The 18,997-nt window shown below is 44.3% G+C and overlaps 1 protein-coding gene across 2 annotated transcripts in view; it reads right to left on the bottom strand.

The window, feature by feature from the left end:
• The window catches only part of VPS41 (VPS41 subunit of HOPS complex), a 186,033-nt gene that overhangs the window by 59,320 nt on the left and 107,716 nt on the right, over window positions 1-18,997 (bottom strand). For both annotated transcript variants that reach the window (XM_058725448.1, XM_058725449.1), the window contains 2 exons: window positions 17,574-17,720; window positions 10,213-10,279 (listed from right to left, as the gene is read on the bottom strand). In XM_058725448.1, the coding sequence (XP_058581431.1) occupies window positions 10,213-10,279; window positions 17,574-17,720 (214 nt within the window). The remainder of the gene's footprint in view (window positions 1-10,212; window positions 10,280-17,573; window positions 17,721-18,997) is intronic.

The raw sequence follows: 18,997 nt of genomic DNA on the forward strand, positions 1-18,997 counted from the left end.
GATAAAAATTCCCTGAAATGCTAGAAGAAGAATTCAAAGAAAAAGACAAAAAAAGAGAGATTCTAAGCATATGGAAAGAAAATATCAAAAGGACTATTCACGGGAAAATTCTATCCAGGAAGGTACTACGGATGCAGAATGGGGACTCTGATGCAGAAGGGGGCCTGGAGTTCTAGATCCGCGCTGTCCAACAGAATATTAACGCAGGCCATAAACACAACTTGCGCATGCAATTTTCAATTTTCTAGTAGCCACATTGAAGAGTAAAAAGAGATAAAAAATTTAAAACATATTTACTGCAACGTATCTAAAATGTTTTCAACATGGAACAACATAAAAAAATTAATGAGACAATTTACTTATTTTCATACTAAGTCGTTAGAATCCTGCATGCGGTACAGTTCAATCCAGCACTACAACGGGGCAGCGCAGATCTAGACGCCCGACAGACTGTCTTGAAAGTCCAGTCATTTTACCCAAACATATGGTGCTCCTTGTGGGTCACTATATTCAGAGACACAGGGTATGACTTTCTAGCTTCAACTTTTCGTTTCTTCGTAGTTTCAGGAAATTTTTCTTGAATTACTGTGTTTGGGATCTGCTCCATTCCTTTGTCTTTTTTTTTCCTTCAGGGACCCTTACCTGTCAATTGAATCATCTTTGCCAGTCTTTGGTATTTATCATTTCACTGTTAAATCTTTTTCTTCCTGCTTTGCGATGTTTTCAAATTGTCCTCTTTTCCCCCTTCAATTTCTCTGACAGCATGGTCTTTCTGCTTGCCCATGTTCCTTCTAGTTCAATCTTCATTTCTGAAATGACCTTTCATTTATAAATATTTCTTGACTTCTGTCATCTCATTTGAAATTTTCTTTAAATTGATATTTTTGTTCTTTCGTGTCTAATTCAAAAAAAAAAAAAGTCTTCCCGCTTGTTCTGGGTGTTTCTTTCTGGTTTCTTGCTTTCATTGCCAACGATGTTATTCTGCTCCTTGTTTACTTTTCCTTAAGCCTGAGTATGGGATTTGACCTTGGTGCCTTTTGGTGCTCATCTGTGGGCGACAACACAGTCCCTGATCTCTTAGGAAGAGGCAGGGGCTGGGACAGCTCCTCAAACATAGCAGAGCGCTCCCTCCTGCGCTGTTTTTATTTAGTGTTAAAAACCCGGCCTCTTGCTTTCTGAGACTTCCTGGCCCTGTTCCCTCCCCACTTTCACTGTCCCTTCTCTTTCCTTTCTACAGTCCCGATCCTACTCAGCTTTCATGTTCCTCAACGCGGTCCCCGCACCCGCTGAGCGGCCAGTGGTCTTCTCCTGGGAACACCTGTCTGCCGTGCGGGAGTTCTCCTGACCTCAAATTTACCAGATGCCCCCTGGCTCCCCTCCACCCTCTACTTTCTCTCACACAGACATGGGCCCCACAGCGGGTCTGGCGGCGATCGGTGGGCTTTCCCGCTCACTCGTATCTGGGGCTCTCAGGTCCACTCTGTCGCTCATTTGTGTGGTCAACATTGTCAATGTGGTTTTGGTTGCGTGACTTAGCTGTTCACTTGTCAGGTGACGACTCGGGCAGACTGAAGAGTTATGCTGCCGCTTCTGAGAATCCTCCAAGTACAAAATGCTACAGGGTGACACACGAGCTTTCCATCAGCCAGGTAATGGCGTCAGGGTTAGAGTCACAAATACGCAGGTACCGCTGGACCTTCGACAGCAGACCCGCTAACAGTTTCCAAACGACTGCCGCGTGACTGAAAAAGAAATTAGCAAAACCTTTCTTGTACCTTGCGCCTTACATCTCTGGTTATCAACTACTCAAAAAAAGAATCGCCGAGCACCAATTTGGGTTAGACATTCTTTTAGAAGTGTCAGAATGTTAAAGATCCTGTCTGACTTAAAAGAGCCTGAGTCTAGAACCAAAAAAAAAAAAAATTAATAAAATAAAATACAGTATGCTATGCAAAAATGGAAATATATATAAAAAAAGGTACTGTACAAAGTGAGATAATTTATTTTCAGAAGGGTAGGGAAAAGGGTGAAAACAGCAATGACCATCAGCCCCTCAAAAGCAGGTATGGTGTTTGTAACATGAAAGAAAACAATGCAGTAAGTGCTCATTAAAATGTTTTCATTTAAAAAAAGTATTAGAAATGTATATTAAATTGAAAAGGATAAAAATCAAGATTTTAGGTCTTAACACAAAGACCATTTTCCAAATAATTCACAAGTAGATTGTCTCACTATCAGTGTATTCAGACCTGTAAGTGGTATTTAAATTTTTTTTTTTAATGTTTATTTATTTTTGAGACAGAGAGAGACAGAGCATGAACGGGGAAGGTCAGAGAGAGGGAGACACAGAAACCGAAACAGGCTCCAGGCTCTGAGCTGTCAGCACAGAGCCTGACGCGGGGCTCGAACTCACAGACCGCGAGATCGTGACCTGAGCAAAGTCGGCCGCTTAACCGACTGAGCCACCCAGGCGCCCCTGTAAGTGATATTTAAATCAATATTCTTGATTACTTGCATCTGGATTATATAGGTTTATAAGATAACATTTTACTGAAAAATGCAGGCATGAAATATACTAACCTCTTCAGAATGGTAAATGTTTACCTATACCTTTCCCCCAATTCTCTTTCAATTGACTTTTTTTTTAGTTTATTTACTTATTTTGAGAGAGAGAAAGCACAAGCAGGGGAGGAACACAGAGAGAGGGAGAGAGAGAGAGAATCCCAAGCAGCCTCCATGCTATCAGAGCAGAGCCCAACGTGGGGCTGAAACTCACCAACCGTGAGATCATGACCTGAGCTGAAATCGAGTCACATGCTTAACCTACTGAGCCATCCAGGCATCCCTATTTCAAATGACTTTGTGGGCAAAAGTATTTTAGTCTGACTGTTAAAAGAAATGCTGTTTTTCTCTCTGAGTAACTGAATATAATCGTAGTGTTATGAACAGCTCCTGTTTAATGAACATTCCCTATGCAGAGGGGCAGGATACAGAATATTGTACAGACATGATTTCTTTTTACCATAACTACCCTGTACTGATTTTGGGACGGGGGTGGGGGGACTGGACACTAAAGCTCAGAGAGGTTAGGTAGAAGGTAACCTCTTAACTCAAGTTAAGTAGAAGGTAACTCAAGCAGGAATCTGAAGGCTTCCTTTTCCCAGATAGAAGTCACACTAGAAAGCATACATCAGAACAAAGATACTCAGGTTAAAAGTGTGCTACAGTTACTTGGCAGAAATGCAAGTTAAGGCTTTGACAGTCCTCTGGTGGTTCCGTGGCCGGCGGCCGGGGTGCCTGGCCCCTCCCTTGAATTTGCTGTGCTACAAAGCGCAAAAGCACTCAGCACAATCTGCACTGCTTCTTTGTTCTAGGCCCTTGTTTTCACTTTGTTGCTTTCAAAATCCCCAGCAGATGTGACTCAGAGGATCTGGTATCTTTACTGGAGCTAAATAAAATCATATGCTACAGATTTTGGCCTCTCAGTCTTAAAAAGCAAACAAACAGGAGTTTCTCAAGCAATTTCCAAACAGGAACAATTATCTTTCATTGTCTTGCATTCACTTGTGAAAAAAGCATCGAGGTCCTTTTGTGATATTGCCTTCCTCCCAAGAGAATGTGACCCCTCAGTCGCTAGTATTAGTATTTCATAATGACTCTCCAGTAAGTTTGGACACTCTGTCAGGCTGACCACTGATTTAAGAAAATGCATTTGGATATTACAACATTCCAACATCTTCAGGGCTGTGCTGTGAAGCAGATGCATGAAAGTAAAAACGACTTTACCATGTTTCACATCAGCAAACCAGGGAGAAGACCTCATACACAGGCATAAGATAGAAGGGGATGACTAATGGACAAAATAACAAAAACATTCAAGCCAGGAGCCAATAGTACACATAAGACAAAAGCCATTTAAAGCAAGTGTAGTCCACAATTTAATTGCATATTTTCTAATCAATATTCGCCACACCACTGTGCTAAATGACAGAGCTCAGTTCCTGTGATAATCTCATCTCAACTTTGGCACTCAGGAAGCAGCACGGATGAGGAGTGATTTAGGCAGCGGCTCACAACACGCTGCTTACGCTGCGGAAAAGGTCATAATGGTCAAGGACCTGCTGGGTCAAAAGGGTCAAACCAAGAAGTGACACTTTCAGTTGTAAATAGGCTAGTGTCAGAAAAGAAAAGACAAATGTTGGTGAGGACGTGGAGAAACTGGAACCTTGTACGCTGCTGGGGGGAGAGCAGAGTGGCCCAGCGCCATGCAAAACAGCATGGAGGTTCCACGAAAAATGAAAAATGGAACTACCGTATGATCCAGCAATCCCACTTCTGGGTATTTAGCCAAAATAATTAAAATCAGTATCTTAAAGAGACGTTAGCGTTCCCACGGTCGCTATGGCGGCACTATTCACAATAGGCAGGATGTAGAAACACCCTAAATGTCCATCAACAGAGGAATGGATAAGTAAAATGTGGTATATTGACAGACAATGGAACATTATTCAGCCTTTAGAAAGGAGGACAATTCTTCAAGAAAGGAGGACAATTCTGTAATAATATGGATGAACCCTGAGGACACTATGCTAAGTGAAACAAGTCAGTCACAGGAAGACAAATACCGCATGATTCCATTTCTAGGATGTATTTACAGGAGTCAAACAGATAGAATCAAGGAGTGGAATGGTGGTTGCCAAGGGCGGGAGGGGGAAAGTGGGAAATTGCTAATCAATGGGCCTAAAGTCTCAGTTAACAACATGAGTGAGCTCTAGTGATCTCCTGTTCAACATTGTACACACTGTCAACAGTGTATTGTACACTTAAAAATTTAAGAGGGCAGGGGCGCCTGGGTGGCTCAGTCAGTTAAGTGTCCGACTTCCAGCTCAGGTCATGATCTCATGGTTCGTGGGTTCAAGCCCTGTATCAGGCTCTGCGCTGACAGCTTGGAGCCTGGAGTCTGGAGCCTGCTTCAGATCCTGTGTCTCCCTCTCTCTCTGCCCCTCCCCTCCCCTACTCTCTCTGTCTCTGTCTCTCTCTCTCTCTCAAAAATAAACATTTAAAAAAATATTAAGAGGGTAGATCTTACCTTAAGCTTTACCACAATTAAACTGAAAAACAGAAATAATTTTAGAGACCAACCCCCCCTCCCCCGCTCCGAAACTACCTTGATGCGTCAACTAAACTGAAGTCAAACAATAAAAAAGAGCAAACAAAAGCTTTTCTTCTTCAAATGTTTGAAAGCATCACATCACAAATTCGGATTTGGTTCCCTTTAAGCACCTATATTCTAGATGTTCTCTAATAATTTGGAAGACGAACAGTGAAGGGCTATCAGTCCCAGAATAAAACAAGGGGAACTAAAATAACTACTTCTCCGAACGGGATACTTGGCTGAACCAAAATAAAGACAAAAAAAATCCACGGAATTTCAACTGGCTTTTGAAGAACGGGTAATATCACTGGCATATTGAAAGGGGTGTTTGGATTCTATAGACTTTCTACCCTATGGTTTTTATCTGAACGCCCACGGCAAGCCTCCATCATTCTCGTCAGTTCCTCTGGCTGCAGCTGAGGGCCGGCGTGAGCTAGAGGGAATGCATGTGAGAGTGTATGGCACAGGGGCGATGAGCGACAGCTTTGAAACTCGGCATATCCTGAGTTCAAACGTTGTTTTCTTTGCTTATGAATGTAACGATCCTGAGCAGGTTACTTGACCCCTCCGAACCTCAGTCTCTTCACCTATGAAGTGGGCTAACAGCCCTGTTCATCTGGCTGTGAAGGTTAAATGAAATTCTATCTATGTGCCATGTGCCTGGTGGTTGTTTTTATAAAATGAACAAAATATATTTGCTACATCAAGTGTTTCAGACTTCTTACTGATACTTGCTATGGAGAAAATTTACCAATGCCACACCCAACAACAAACGTTTGAGTTCCCAGCACTGAGAGGGAAAGAGTCCTGACTTTGAAGAGGAATGGACAGAGGACCAGACATGCAAATACAGCATAATCTTAACTGCAGAACCTAGGAGCACTCACATGGGTGCTCGTTTTGTGAGAATTCTTCGCTTGTTGGTATGTTTTAATTTTTCTCATGATAAGATGTCAGGGAAAAAATTTAATGCAGAAAGAAGAATTACGAGATTATAAGAGAGTCGAACTGAATTTATAACAGAACACCAAATAAAGATCCTTGAGCGAAAACACTCTGAATGATACCAGAACCGTCCTGATTCCTGCTGGGACTCAGCCAGGGAGATGAACCACGTCACTCACGTGGAACCCGCGTATCTGGGTCAGCATAGTAACAGGTGGATGGGAAGACACACTTAGATCTAGCCAAGACTATTATCTCACGCTTGTCTCCACCAGCACGCAGATCTTTCATTTCCAGGTCACTGTTTTCCCAATCAATCAAGAGGCTAAAAATAGAACAATGTGCTAAATTCAAAGAGCCACGGTGTACCATCACTGAAGATACGGCCACTGCTTAATTAAAGTGAAAAGACATCCCTTTTCTCCTCCCTTTCTTCCTAGCTTCTATCATTTTACATAGATTCCCATATAATATTTCCTTTGATTCCTTTTGGTTTTGTTTTTGTTTTTTGAAATAAGCTTCCATAGGAAATCAAGACTAGGAAGTCAATCGTGAATTCCTCACATGTAAGCCATCTGTCCTGGCAGGACACCCAGAAAATGACCCACAAATACAGGCTTCATTTCTCAAGAGCTCTCCAACTGCCATTCCTGGAAGACCACGGAAGACTTTGGTGAACAGTGCCACAGAGCAAGGGAGTCCCGTGATAGTGCAAGAGATCCAAGTTCAAATAATTATGGCAGGCTTAGACCAGAACCTACTTTTAACAATGTAATTTGGTGGTGCCTGGGTGGCTCAGTTGGTTAAGCATCTGACTCTTGGTTTCAGCTCAGTTCATCATCTCACGGTTTCGTGAGTTCGAGCCCTGCACTGGGCTCTGTGCTGATATCGTGGAGCCTGCTTGGGATAGTCTCTCTCTCTCTCTCTCTCTCTTTCTCTCTCTCTCTCTCTGCCCCTCTCCTGTTCATGCTGTTTCTGTCTCTCTCAAAAATAAATAAAAACTTAAAAAAAAAACAAACCACAATGTAATTTGGAAAAAGAAATGACATCCAAAAAGCCTTATGTAGAGAGAATGTTTTCAAGGGTTGGTGATTGCCCAGTAAGCCTCATATTCATTATCGTCGTTCATTTTCATTTATAAGAATAAATTAATATCCTTTTAAAGAGCAAAACATTTTTTGTGTTGTTCTTGAGATTCTGATTTATAGGGAAGAGCTACAAACATTTGGCTTCTAAGAAATGTACAGCACCAATAGTTCTTTAACCTCAATGCCATTTTCACCTCATTTACTAAAGAACAGTGTGGCTCACACTGTTCAGGGCTAAAGCAAATTGTAATCCAGACCTCCTAATATTTCTCTTTTCCTTTATCCTCGTCAAGGACTCTTATCTAAACCACTTTGCCTCCTGCTGTGGAAATGGTTTATATTCTTAAAGGTTTGCTCTCAAGAGGGGAAAAAATGGTACTTAACCACTAACCACAGTAGTAAAACGTCAGTAATGTGATATTGCCAGCACCCACACACGGTCTATTGCACATAAATTGTAGTCCAGATGAACTATACTTTAATAACATGATCCCAGGGCTCCGGGGCCACCACTGGGCCAGCCATTAGCAGTCACAGAGCTGGGATGGAAGTCTGCACAGTGATAATCACCACCATGATTCAGTGAGCGCCTACTGTATGCCAAGCACCGAGATCAAGACATTACTTAATGTCTAATTCTCACAACCGCCTGCGAAGGTAGGTACTACCAGCTCTACTTTACAGGTATGGAAAGCTTGGCTCAGGAAGGCTCATCAAGATCACACAGGAATTCGGCAAACCGCCTTGCCTTCCTGGAAGCTGCCGGTGGCTCTGCAGCCAGAGTCTGTCCATTTCTTTTTTTAAAAAGTTTTTAATGTTTAGTTTTGAGAGATAGAGACAGAGCGTGAGAAGGGAGGGGCAGAGAGAGAGAGAGAAACAGAATCCGAAGCAGGCTCCAGGCTCTGAGCTGTCGGCACAGAGCCCGATGTGGGGCTCGAACCCACAAGCCATGAGACCATGCCCTGAGCTGAAGTCGGGCGCTTAACCGACTGAGCCACCCAGGCGCCCCTAGAGTCTGTCCATGTCTAACGCCACTGTAGTAAGATCTTAGACAAGATAGCTACGTCCCTGAGCCCCAACTGTCTTTGTGAACAAGACTGAGGAGCAGACCAGTTGCCCCACAGAGGGCTGCCATGACGGTGAGGTGAACCACACGGGGGACTGACCTGCACCGCCCGTGTGAGTGATCAGCACCAGCTAAGGAGAGAAGACAGTTGCTACGCTTTTGTGTCTTCCTGGCAATTCCTCCATCCTTAAAAACTCCCAGGGTTTTCGCTACCCCAACCCCCATCCCCCGCCACTCATCTGTATTTAAAACATTGAATACTTCTCTCTCAGGACACTATGCATTGAGATGTTCAGAGGTTTTGGCTGGGAAGCAGGAAAGAAGATGGAGACACAGAAATAATGACCCTGACCTTGTAGTTTTCAGTTTTCTCTAGCTCCTCGTTCCTTGGCTTTTCTTGGTACCATCATATTCTACACATGCTTACTGTCCATCCTCTGCGCAATCCGAACTGTGGATTTATTTCTCCGTCTAAGGCAGAAAGTTATTGAAAACCTGTCACCCAACCCACTCCTGTCTTCAAGTACAAAACACCCCAGATTTAAAAGCTATGACTATGTTAGCCATGGAGGTACCACACACCTTTCTGTTTCCAGAAATACAGTCGTGTGCAGATTATTTGTCTCAGCTTCACCTTGTTGTAAGAACCACTCAAACTGATATTCCCCGCCTCCCATCCAAATAGGGAAATGAGCTCTTCAGCTGATTTCTAAGATGGCAAAACAGCTTCGCCACATAACTTGGTCTCCTTCTGCTTGGTTCTGAATAATCCCAAACAGCTCTCACTATATCTATACAATCGGCAAAAGTCACTCTATTTTTATCCCTTGTGTCCGAATAACTTTTACACTGAGTTCTAAAACCAAGATGCGGACGTAGTGCTGTGTCATTCTCGGCACACTTCTCCTGAATAGCTGTCCCTGAGTCACCGATTCGTTCAGTATGCGGCATTACTTAGTACCTGCACTGTGCCGGGCCCCTGAGACACAAACACTGAGCCAAAGCAGATGCAGTGCGAGCCCTCAGGGAGGTTACAATCTGCTGAAATAGACAGACCCCCGCTGAACAATCGCACAATCACTGCAAGTGAAACAGGCGTGAGAAAGGAGAGGGGCTGACCCAGTTAGCAAGGTGCAGCGGGCTTTCTCAAGCAATCCTTGAGCTGAAGAATGATTAAGGGTCAAGGAAGCACAACGGGCAAGAAGAGCTTTCTAGAGAGACCTGAAGAAGGAGCATGGATGGGTGAAAGGTGGCCAGTGTGGCCACGGTGCAGAGACGTTAGAGAAACTTGCTGTGAGCTAAAGCTGGAGGCGCGGGTGAGGGCCAACACAGATCCCACGCGTCTCCTCTCTGTGCCACAAACATGGGAATGGGCTGAAGGGTGGTGACACGATCTGCTTTGTATGCTGACTGCGGTGGGGAGGCTAGATCCCCGCAATTCACGGTGGCAGGAGACAAACCAGTCAGGAGGCTGTGGCACCGATCCAGAGAAAAGACCACAGCAGCCCGGTCCAGTCAGGTGACGATGAAGGGGAGTATTCTGAGGGTACATCGTGGGCAGGACCAGGTGTCAGGACCATGCTATGGGCTGCGCGTGCATGAATTCTCTCTGAATTCTCAACAACACCCGTGGGGCAGGGGTTCCTTCTCACATTTTATAGATGAGAATGCAGAGGCATGTAGGGATCTGTCCAAAGTCCAGGTGGGAAACAACAGAACCAGAACCTGAACCCATGGTTATTCAACTTCAAAGCCAACTACATAAGTACCATCTAAAAAGTAGAAATACAGACAGAAAAAAAAAAATACTATAGCAAAGTTTCAAAACTTAAAACAAAAGCCTCTCCACCTACTTCACTAAGGTGCCAAGGGACGAGCCCCAAAGGCGAGCACGATTTTAGGTTTCCCTTTACTAAAATGGACTCTCTTTTGACGTGTTATACTCGCGGAAGGCATACCTATTTCAACATATCGACTCGGTAAGTCCCTCATTTCGCTGGCATGCCGCTCCTTCACTGAGCAGATCTAGAAAAGAAATTCACAGGTTCTTTCATTCATTGCATGGAAAAGACGTAGCATGTCATTCACTACAGGACACTTTCGTTAAACTGGCCGTGTAGCACGGAGATGGAACGCACACAATCGACTTCACTGATAGAAATTAATTTCAATGACATATAGCAACCATTCCTTAGGTTCTACAACATTAGTAAATGTAAAGTCTTATTCAAGGGCAATGAAAGAAGGGAAACTGTAATATCGTTTTAAAACGTTTCCAATGACCCATTCTCAGCAACTCTACTTAGGGACTACTTTTTTTTTTTTAATTTTTTTTTTTAACGTTTATTTTTGAGAGAGAGAGACAGGGGAGGGGCAGAGAGAGAGAGGGAGACCCAGAATCTGAAGCAGGCTCCAGGCTCTGAGCTGTCAGCACAGAGCCCGATGCAGGGCCTGAACTCACAAACCGTGGGGTCGTGACCTGAGTTGAAGTCAGACACTTAACCGACTGGGTCACCCAGACGCCCCAGGGACTATTTCTACCATCGTCCAAATAAAGTTCTGCCCAACGGCGAATCTGGGCAACATTCGCGTTAGGGCTGTGTTTCTGATTATATATCAGTCATTTATTTCACTGTTGCTAAATTATACTTTGTATAAGTGGCATCATGCTCTTCTTCTCTCGAGTGGCTTTTTATTTTTTATCTTTCCTCTCAGGTGTTTTAAAATCAATGTATTACGTACTTTAAATCAGGGTTGGCAAACTACAGCCTGTCTTTGACTTGTCTTTTTATGATCTGTAAGTTAAGAATAGTTCTCACATTTTGAAAGGCTAGAAAGGAAGGAAGGAAGGAAGGCAGGAGGAGAAAAATATTCAGCAGAAACAGTATGGAGCCCACAAAACCTAAAGCACCTGCTACCCCCTACAGAAAAAGTCTGCCAACCTCTATTTTATTTTTTATTTATTTAAAAAAAAATTTTTTTTTTAATGTTTATTTATTTCTGAGACAGAAAGAGACAGAGCATGAGTGGGGAAGGGGCAGAGAGAGTGGGAGACACAGAATCAGAATCGGGCTCCAGGCTCCGAGCTGTCGGCACAGAGCCCGACGCAGGGCTCGAACCCACGAACCGTGAGATCATGACCTGAGCTGAAGTCAGACGCTTAACCGACTGAGCCACCCAGGCGCCCCTGCCAACCTCTGTTTTAAGTTACATGTAGGGGCACTTGGGTGGTTCAGTCGGTTAAGCACGTGACTCTAGATTTCAGCTCAGGTCATGATCTCACAGTTCGTGAGTTCAAGCCCCGTGTCGGGCTCCGAGCTGACAGAGTGGAGCCTGCTTGGGATTCTCTCACCCTCTCTCTTGGCCCCTCGCCCACTCGCAGTTTCTCTCTCAAAATAAACAAACTTAAAAAAAACATTAAAAAATCAAATCTATGTATACAGTTTGGATATATACGTGCGTGTGTAGCAGTTTTTTTTTTTTTTTAAGTTTGTTTATTTATTTTTGAGAGAGAGAGCAAGCAACCAAGCAAAAGGCAGTGGGGTGAGGGGCAGGAGATAGGGAGAGAGAGAATCCCAAACTAACAGTGCAAAGCCCGACGTGGGGCTTGAACCCACGAACTGTGAGATCATGACGTGAGCCAAAATCAACGAGTTGGATGCCTAACCGACTGAGCCACCCAGGCACCCTTTTGCTGTTTTCTGAAATGAATATATTCTATTTTGTAATATGACAACAAAAATTTACATAAGTTCTGCTATCAAGGTAAGACAGCCTAAAGTTAAATGCTGACTATACACAACTTTCATCAGTTTTTTCCTTTTTCTTCAGATAGCTATAAAAGAACACAATAAATACTGTTACCTTAAGTTTAGCTACAAAATAGAAAATTCTAAAATATAAAAAAACCCAAAGAGAAAAAACAAATATTATTCATTGTTCTGATACAAAGTGAACACATTAACAATCTTTTTTTTTTTTTGGAAACTACTTTTATTAACCTAACAATTTGATATATTATTTGCATATTCTTCCACAATTCTTTATAGTATTTCACTGTATGAGTGTACTGGAATTTTCCTACTCTATCCCCTCTTAGACATTTGGTTTTTGCTTCTATGTAACCCAAAGGCAAGCAACAGCATGATACAATCCACATACTTGGATATAAAACTTTTGGATTTTTGTTTCTACAGGATAAATTCCTAGAAGTAGAACCAACAGATCAAGGGGGATGTGAACTAGTAGAAGGTTTCGTATGTTATGCACACATGTCTAAGCTGCTGTGCAGCGATGCAGTGACCACACAGTCCTCGCTCCAAGGCAGGACTCGATCCGGCCCAAGGCTGTGGAGGCAGAAGCATTTGCTTGGAAGTGACTGGAAATATTCTCCCTTGATTGCTTTCTGTCGCCTGTCCATCTCAGACAATGCCCTGTCCACTTCCCCAGTCTTCCCTAATTTCCCCCTCCTTTTGTTAGACTTTCAGTCGGACACATTAGCTATTCTTCCGTCCACACTTACAAGGGCATCTACCCGATTATCTAGCAGGCATGCCCCACAGCGCCAAACGGACGCTGTGCTGATTTTTAACGTGCTGATAAAAGAACATGAGTAGTATCTCAGATGGTGTGAGGTAGAATCATAGAAAGCAACCCATAAATAATACTACCTAACACTTTGAGCAACTAGAGGGCAACAGTCCTAAGTTAAGAGTTTTGAGAGGGGCGTCTGGGTGGCTCAGTCGGTTACGTGTCTAACTCTTGATCTCACAGTTCGTGAGTTAGAACCCCACGTCGGGCTCTGTGCTCTCTGCTTGGAATACTCTCTCCCTCTCTCTCTGCCCCTATCCCACTCAAGCTTTCTTTAAGTTTAAAACAAACTTAAAAACAAAACAAAACAAAAAAACGACAAGAGTTTTGAGAGGGGCACCTGGGTGGCTCAGTCAGTTAAGTGACTGACTCTCAATTTTAGCACAGGTCATGAACTTACAGTTTCTGGGATCGAGCCCTGCATTGGGCTCTGTGCTCTCTGCGTGAAGCCTGCTTGGGATTCTCTCTCTGCCTCTCTCTCTTGCCCTTCCCCTGCTCAAAATAAAGAATCTTTTTTTTTTTAATTAAAAAAAAAAAAAGACTTCTGAGAAACAGACATAGCTTTTTTTCTTAGGAAGATTATGGTGCAGTAGGGGAAGACAAATGAGGGATTTTACTCAAGCGGGAAGGGAAAAGTACAGAAATACAGAGCAGGGGCATCTACCGACCGGCTGGAGGAAAGCTTCTCGGAAAAAGTGAACTCACGCCAAGGCCGGACTGTTTCTCTGGCCGTGCTACCGCCCCTCTGAAGACCAGGACGCAGGGAGGTATTGGAGGCTGGGCTCCCCTCTTCCCTCCTCAGGCGTGTGTGGCCTGAGCTCCAGCCTGGCACCTGCCTCACATCGGTGAGGACTGAGTGCTAAGCTCATGTCCCGCATAAGAGCAAATCAATAACCTCAAGAGCCTTTACACTGACAGGTAGGTTCTCACCCACGAACGCTAATTTGCTTCATCCAACCACCTTGTCCACTTGCGTGTCTAACAGGCGTCTCAAGTGGACACACAAAATCTACTCCTGCCTTCCCCGCTAAGCGTGTTCCACAGGCAGCCTTTCCCAGGTCAGTAAAAGGGAGCTTTATCTCCCGGTTTCCCAGCTTAAAAGGGTCACCGCTGAGCTCTGGCTTTTTCTTACTTCCCACACAGAACCACTAATAGTATAGAGTCTGTGCTCAAAACACATCCAGAATCCACTCCCTCCCCACCGGCTCCAGGAGGCTGACCCAAGACACCGTAACTTCCACCGAGGCTCCTCAGGAGCCCCCCGCCCCACCTCCCCTCTTCACTGCCCCTTTGCCGCCTGGCTCCACGTGGCATAGTGACACTTTCAAAATCCAAGTTGGATCATTTAACTAACTCCATGGCTCAAAACCCCTGTGCTGGCTTCTCGCCTCAAATTAAAAGCCAAAGACTGCACAGAGGCCTGTGAGGCCCAACACGATCTGCCCCTTCACCACGCACCCCCCTCCCTCCCATCTCTTCCCCTCTCCTCCACACCTGCTCCATCCACTCTGGCGATGGCGGCTTTATTTTCCACAAAGATACGCCAGTCACACTCTTCCTCAAGGGTGCTGCCCCTGCCGACACCCCCCTCCCACGGCTGCACAGCCTCCTCCCTCCAGATCTCTGACAAAGGACACGTTGATTATGCCAGAGGTCTTCCCTGGACCGGTCTATGTTACGTGGCACACACCCCCAACCCCTCCCCCCATTTCCCTAACTACTCCCCTCGGTATCTTACCGCCATCCACATGCTGTGTTCACTTGCCACTTGAAGATGGCTTCCCTCACTAGAACGAAAAGCTGCCCAGGAGAGAATCCATCTATTTACATATCTGCAGCGCCAGAATACCGCCTGGCACATCGCAGGAACTCGGTAAGTATTTGCTGCGCGAATGAAGGAATGAATGGTTGGCGCTAACTGCTATGCCGTGTGCTTGTCTCTCCCCAACAAAACTGTTCTCTGGGAGGAAAGGCTATGTCCTGTCTTGTCTTGCCTCAGTGGAATGCAGTGGGATTCGCGGCTGAGAAGAACCGCCCAAAATGTTACTAAGAGGAATCCCCGATAATAAGAAACACTTGATGGGAAAAATGACGTTGGATCCTCATTTGGGTGTGACCAGAGTGTGCCCGTTCCCAAGGCTACTCTACCGGACAAACTCAGCGGTTTGAAATCACAGAAATGTTTCCTTTCGAACTTCTGAAGGCCGGAAGTCTAAAACCAGTTTCACTGGGCCAAAATCAAGGTGTCCACAGGGCCGCAACCCCCGCAGAGGCTCTAGAGGAGAATCTATCTGCCACATGCCTCCTCCGGCTTCTGGTGGCTGTGCGTGTCCCTCCAGCCCTGCCTCCCCACTCACACCACCTTCCCTCTTTCTGTGGTGGCACTCCGTCTTTAAGAATACCTGTGACTGGGGCGCTTGGGAGGCTCAGCTGGTTAAGCATCCGACTTCGGCTCAGATGATGATCTCACGGTTCGTGGGTACGGGCCCCACCTTGGGCTCTGTGCTGCCAGCTCAGAGCCTGGAGCCTGTTTCACATTCTGTGTCTCCTTCTCTCTCTGCCCCTCACCCACTTGTGTTCTGTCTCTCTCTCTCTCTCTCTCTCTCAAAAATAAACATTTAAAAATTTTTTTTTAAAAATTAAAAAAGCAAATACCTGTGACTGCACTTAGGGTCAACCCAGATAATGCAGATAATCTTCCCATCTCAAGATCCTTAATTAATCATATTTCGTGCCATACAGAGAAACATTTATGGGTTGCAGGATTAGGACATGCTACCTTTGTGGGCCACCATTCAGCTTAAGGAAGAAAGCATTGCTGGTAGCAATCGGTAAACTTCTCACGTGTCCCTACAAGCTCATTTGCCTGGTCTCTCACCAAAAGAAAATCACAACTTTAAGCAACAACAAAAAGCCACTTGGTCCATTGAAGGCATTTTAAAAATATACAGAACAGAAGCTTACTGGATGAGTAACCACACTATGCGTGAAGACTAGAAAATCACTTTTTACTTCTTTTATCCTGGACTACTGCACACAATTTCTCTGCTGCTATCCTAAATGTGAATCAGGCTATGTTCGCTTCATACATGGAAACAATTAAGAAAGAAAGGAGGACTTGAATCACACCGACATAAGGGCCAGGAGGACTTTACCTCAAGTTAACAATGATTGTTTTCACAGTAAGAAGCACCGAGTTAACAATTTTCGTGCTTTCCTTTTCCAGAGAAGAGTACATTCTTTGTTTCTGAGAGAGTGAGAGGACGTGCACATGTGTGTGCGAGCAGGGGCAGAGAGAGAGGGAGAGAGGATCCCAAGCAGGCTCCAGGCTGGGCTCAGTGTGGAGCCCAGAGCAGGGCTTAATCTCACAAACCGTGAGACCATGACCCGAGCCAAAATCAAGGGTTGGATGCTTCACTGACTGAGCCACCCAGGCGCCCCAGAGAAGGGTACATTTAAAATAAACATGTCTCTTTCGTGACTTTTCTAGAATTTTCTGGCACGATAATGACAAATGACGCTTATGCAGCACTTACAGTATGTCAGATCCTATGCTAAACTCCTTGTACACATTACCTCATTTAATCCTCCCCCAAACTCAGGACCAGAGCACAGTCAGCACTCCCATTTATGGATGAGGAGAGTCAGGCTGCGGCTCACGCAGGAAGTGCGTGGAGAAGGTGGAACCGATCTCACATCTGTCCGGCTCTAAAGCCTGAGCTCTGCCACCAGACTGCTGCTGGGATACTTTCTCGTACTATTTTTTACCTTGGTCACTTTTCAGTTTATTTTGTTTAGATTAAGCTATAAGTTTTTAAAGGGAAGCCAACGACTTTGGGTTCTGAAATATCTAATACAAGACAAACACTGGTATGTAAAAACTAAATGTGAGTGAGCTCTGGGCCTGCTTTTGTAGACTGGCTGTGTCTCTGTCACCCAGGCACAGTAAGGGCAGACACTTAACTTGTGTTCCACCAAATGGGCCCAAATCTTATGAGTAAGAAGTCTGGGCCTCTGCTCCATCCAGCTAGGACCAAGCAAGCAGGATGATTTAGATGTAACATTCTTTTTCCACCATTAACTCTAACTAAGAGAGGAAGCTAAGGGAAATGGAAAAAACACACAAGAATGGAAAATCCAGAAACCACTGAAACCGACCACATGTTCCGTAAAGAGCTAAGGCCAACTGGGCAATGGAAAATCTAAAGATCATAAATGAAGGCACCATTACGAACAATGCTCCCCATCTGTTTTGCAGGGCATGGAAAATACGGAATGTATCTCCAAACTTACACATATGAAGAGAATTGAGCGTTAAATGAGTATCACAGGACAATAACAAGCAGGGGGAAACATTTTGGCTGTGGGAAGAAATTCAAGAACTCCTATTCCTTGGGCACCTGGGTGGCTTAGTTGGTTCAGTGTCCAAGTTCGGTTCAGGTCATGATTTCACGGTTCGTGGGTTCGAGCCCTGCCATCAGGCTCTGTGCTGACGGCTTGGAGCCTGGGGCCTGCTTTGTATTCTGTGTCTCCCTCTCTCTCTGCCCCTCCCTGGCTCACGCTCTGTCTCTCTCTCTCTCCTTCAAAAATAAATAAACATTAAAAAAAAAAAAATTTTTTTTTTAAAAAGTTCTTTAAAAAAAAAAAAAAAAAAGAACTCCTGTTCCTTTGGACCACCCTCAGCAGATCTGTAACAACACAGACTTATTAGAAAGGCAAGCAAAACCACCTTGACTGAAGTCCCCCAGCCGATAATCAGCGTCACGCTGTCCTTCCAACAGAGGCTACATGGATACATATCCGGGCGAAGACTTATGTCATCCCGGGGCACGTTGGTGATTCTCTGCTTTGAGGTGACGTCAAAAATTTTCACACCCTGGAAAATACAACAGCGTTAGGCATCCTCCACTTGGGAGAAGGAAAGGAAAGGAAAATTTAATAAAGCCACTGCCACACGCCGCCCGTAACTGGCACCGCAAAATATTGACAGTGTTTACTGAGCACTGCTGGGAGCCACACTCCTCGTCCACACAAACCCCACGAGAGCCCACAACAAAAGAAAACCTCTCCCCTTCTTTCTGGACAGAAGAGATTCTATTAGCAGATGGCTTCAGTGGCTCAAACACAAGGGTGAGACGCACAGATATCAAGCGCTGCATTTCCAAAATGACAGACAAGTAACATTTCTAATTGTATTGTTCTGCTACAAAAATGGAAGTTTTTTTTTTTTTAGAAAAGCTTTGAATCTGAAAAACCACTGTGTATAAGGAAAACTGCACCTGACATTTTAAAGCACTCAAATGGGAACATCAAGCAAGCAGCTAACTACAGCTAAACCAGGGGGGGAGCCTGGGTGGCTCAGTCAGTTAAGCGTCTGACTCTTGATTTCGGCTCAGATCATGATCTCATGGGTTGTGAGATCGAGCCCTATGTCTGTCACTGCACCAACATCACGGAGCCTATTTGGGATTCTCTCTCCCTCCTCTCTCTGCCCCTCCCCTGCTCATGTTCTAGCTCTCTCAAAGTAAATAAACAAATATCTAAAAAAAAAAAAAAAAATTAAAAAACAAACAAACAGGTTTATTTACCTTTACAATGACTCAGGAGAAATTTAAGAAAAGTCCTGAATAGCAAAGTAGATTGGGAGAACTGTACCATTGAAAACTGAATAGAACCAATTTATTAAGTTAAACCCTGGAATTCCAAAAGATAGGCCAGATGTCGAAAGCTAATTTTTAAACTTTCTACTTGCCCTAAATCATATTGAGTACACTTTAAATAGGGTGTAACACCAAAAATTATAATCCACTTTTTAAAACGCAGGCCTGATTTCTGCCTGTGATTATACTGGGAGGAAAATGAAATCAGCAATATCCTGTACTTGTTTCATAGCAACTGTTCCTTGCCCTTGGCTAATAGGCAAATGGTGTTTTCAACACCGCATTCCCAACACAGCCCTTCAATTATTAAGACGCCTTTTCATTTTCTTGGCTATTCTCCATGCCTCGCGTTTCTTATTCCAAAGTCAAGTCCAGAATATGCTAAGAATCACTCTATTATGAAAGCCTAGAGCAATCTAGTGTCTTTAACCTTCCAGGTAGGATGGCAGTTGCCATTTTAGGTCTTAGAAAAGACCATGGCAGCAGAGGCATC

This window comes from Neofelis nebulosa, chromosome 4 (genome assembly GCF_028018385.1).
Source record: "Neofelis nebulosa isolate mNeoNeb1 chromosome 4, mNeoNeb1.pri, whole genome shotgun sequence".
In the NCBI taxonomy this organism is placed as follows: Eukaryota; Metazoa; Chordata; class Mammalia; order Carnivora; family Felidae; genus Neofelis; species Neofelis nebulosa.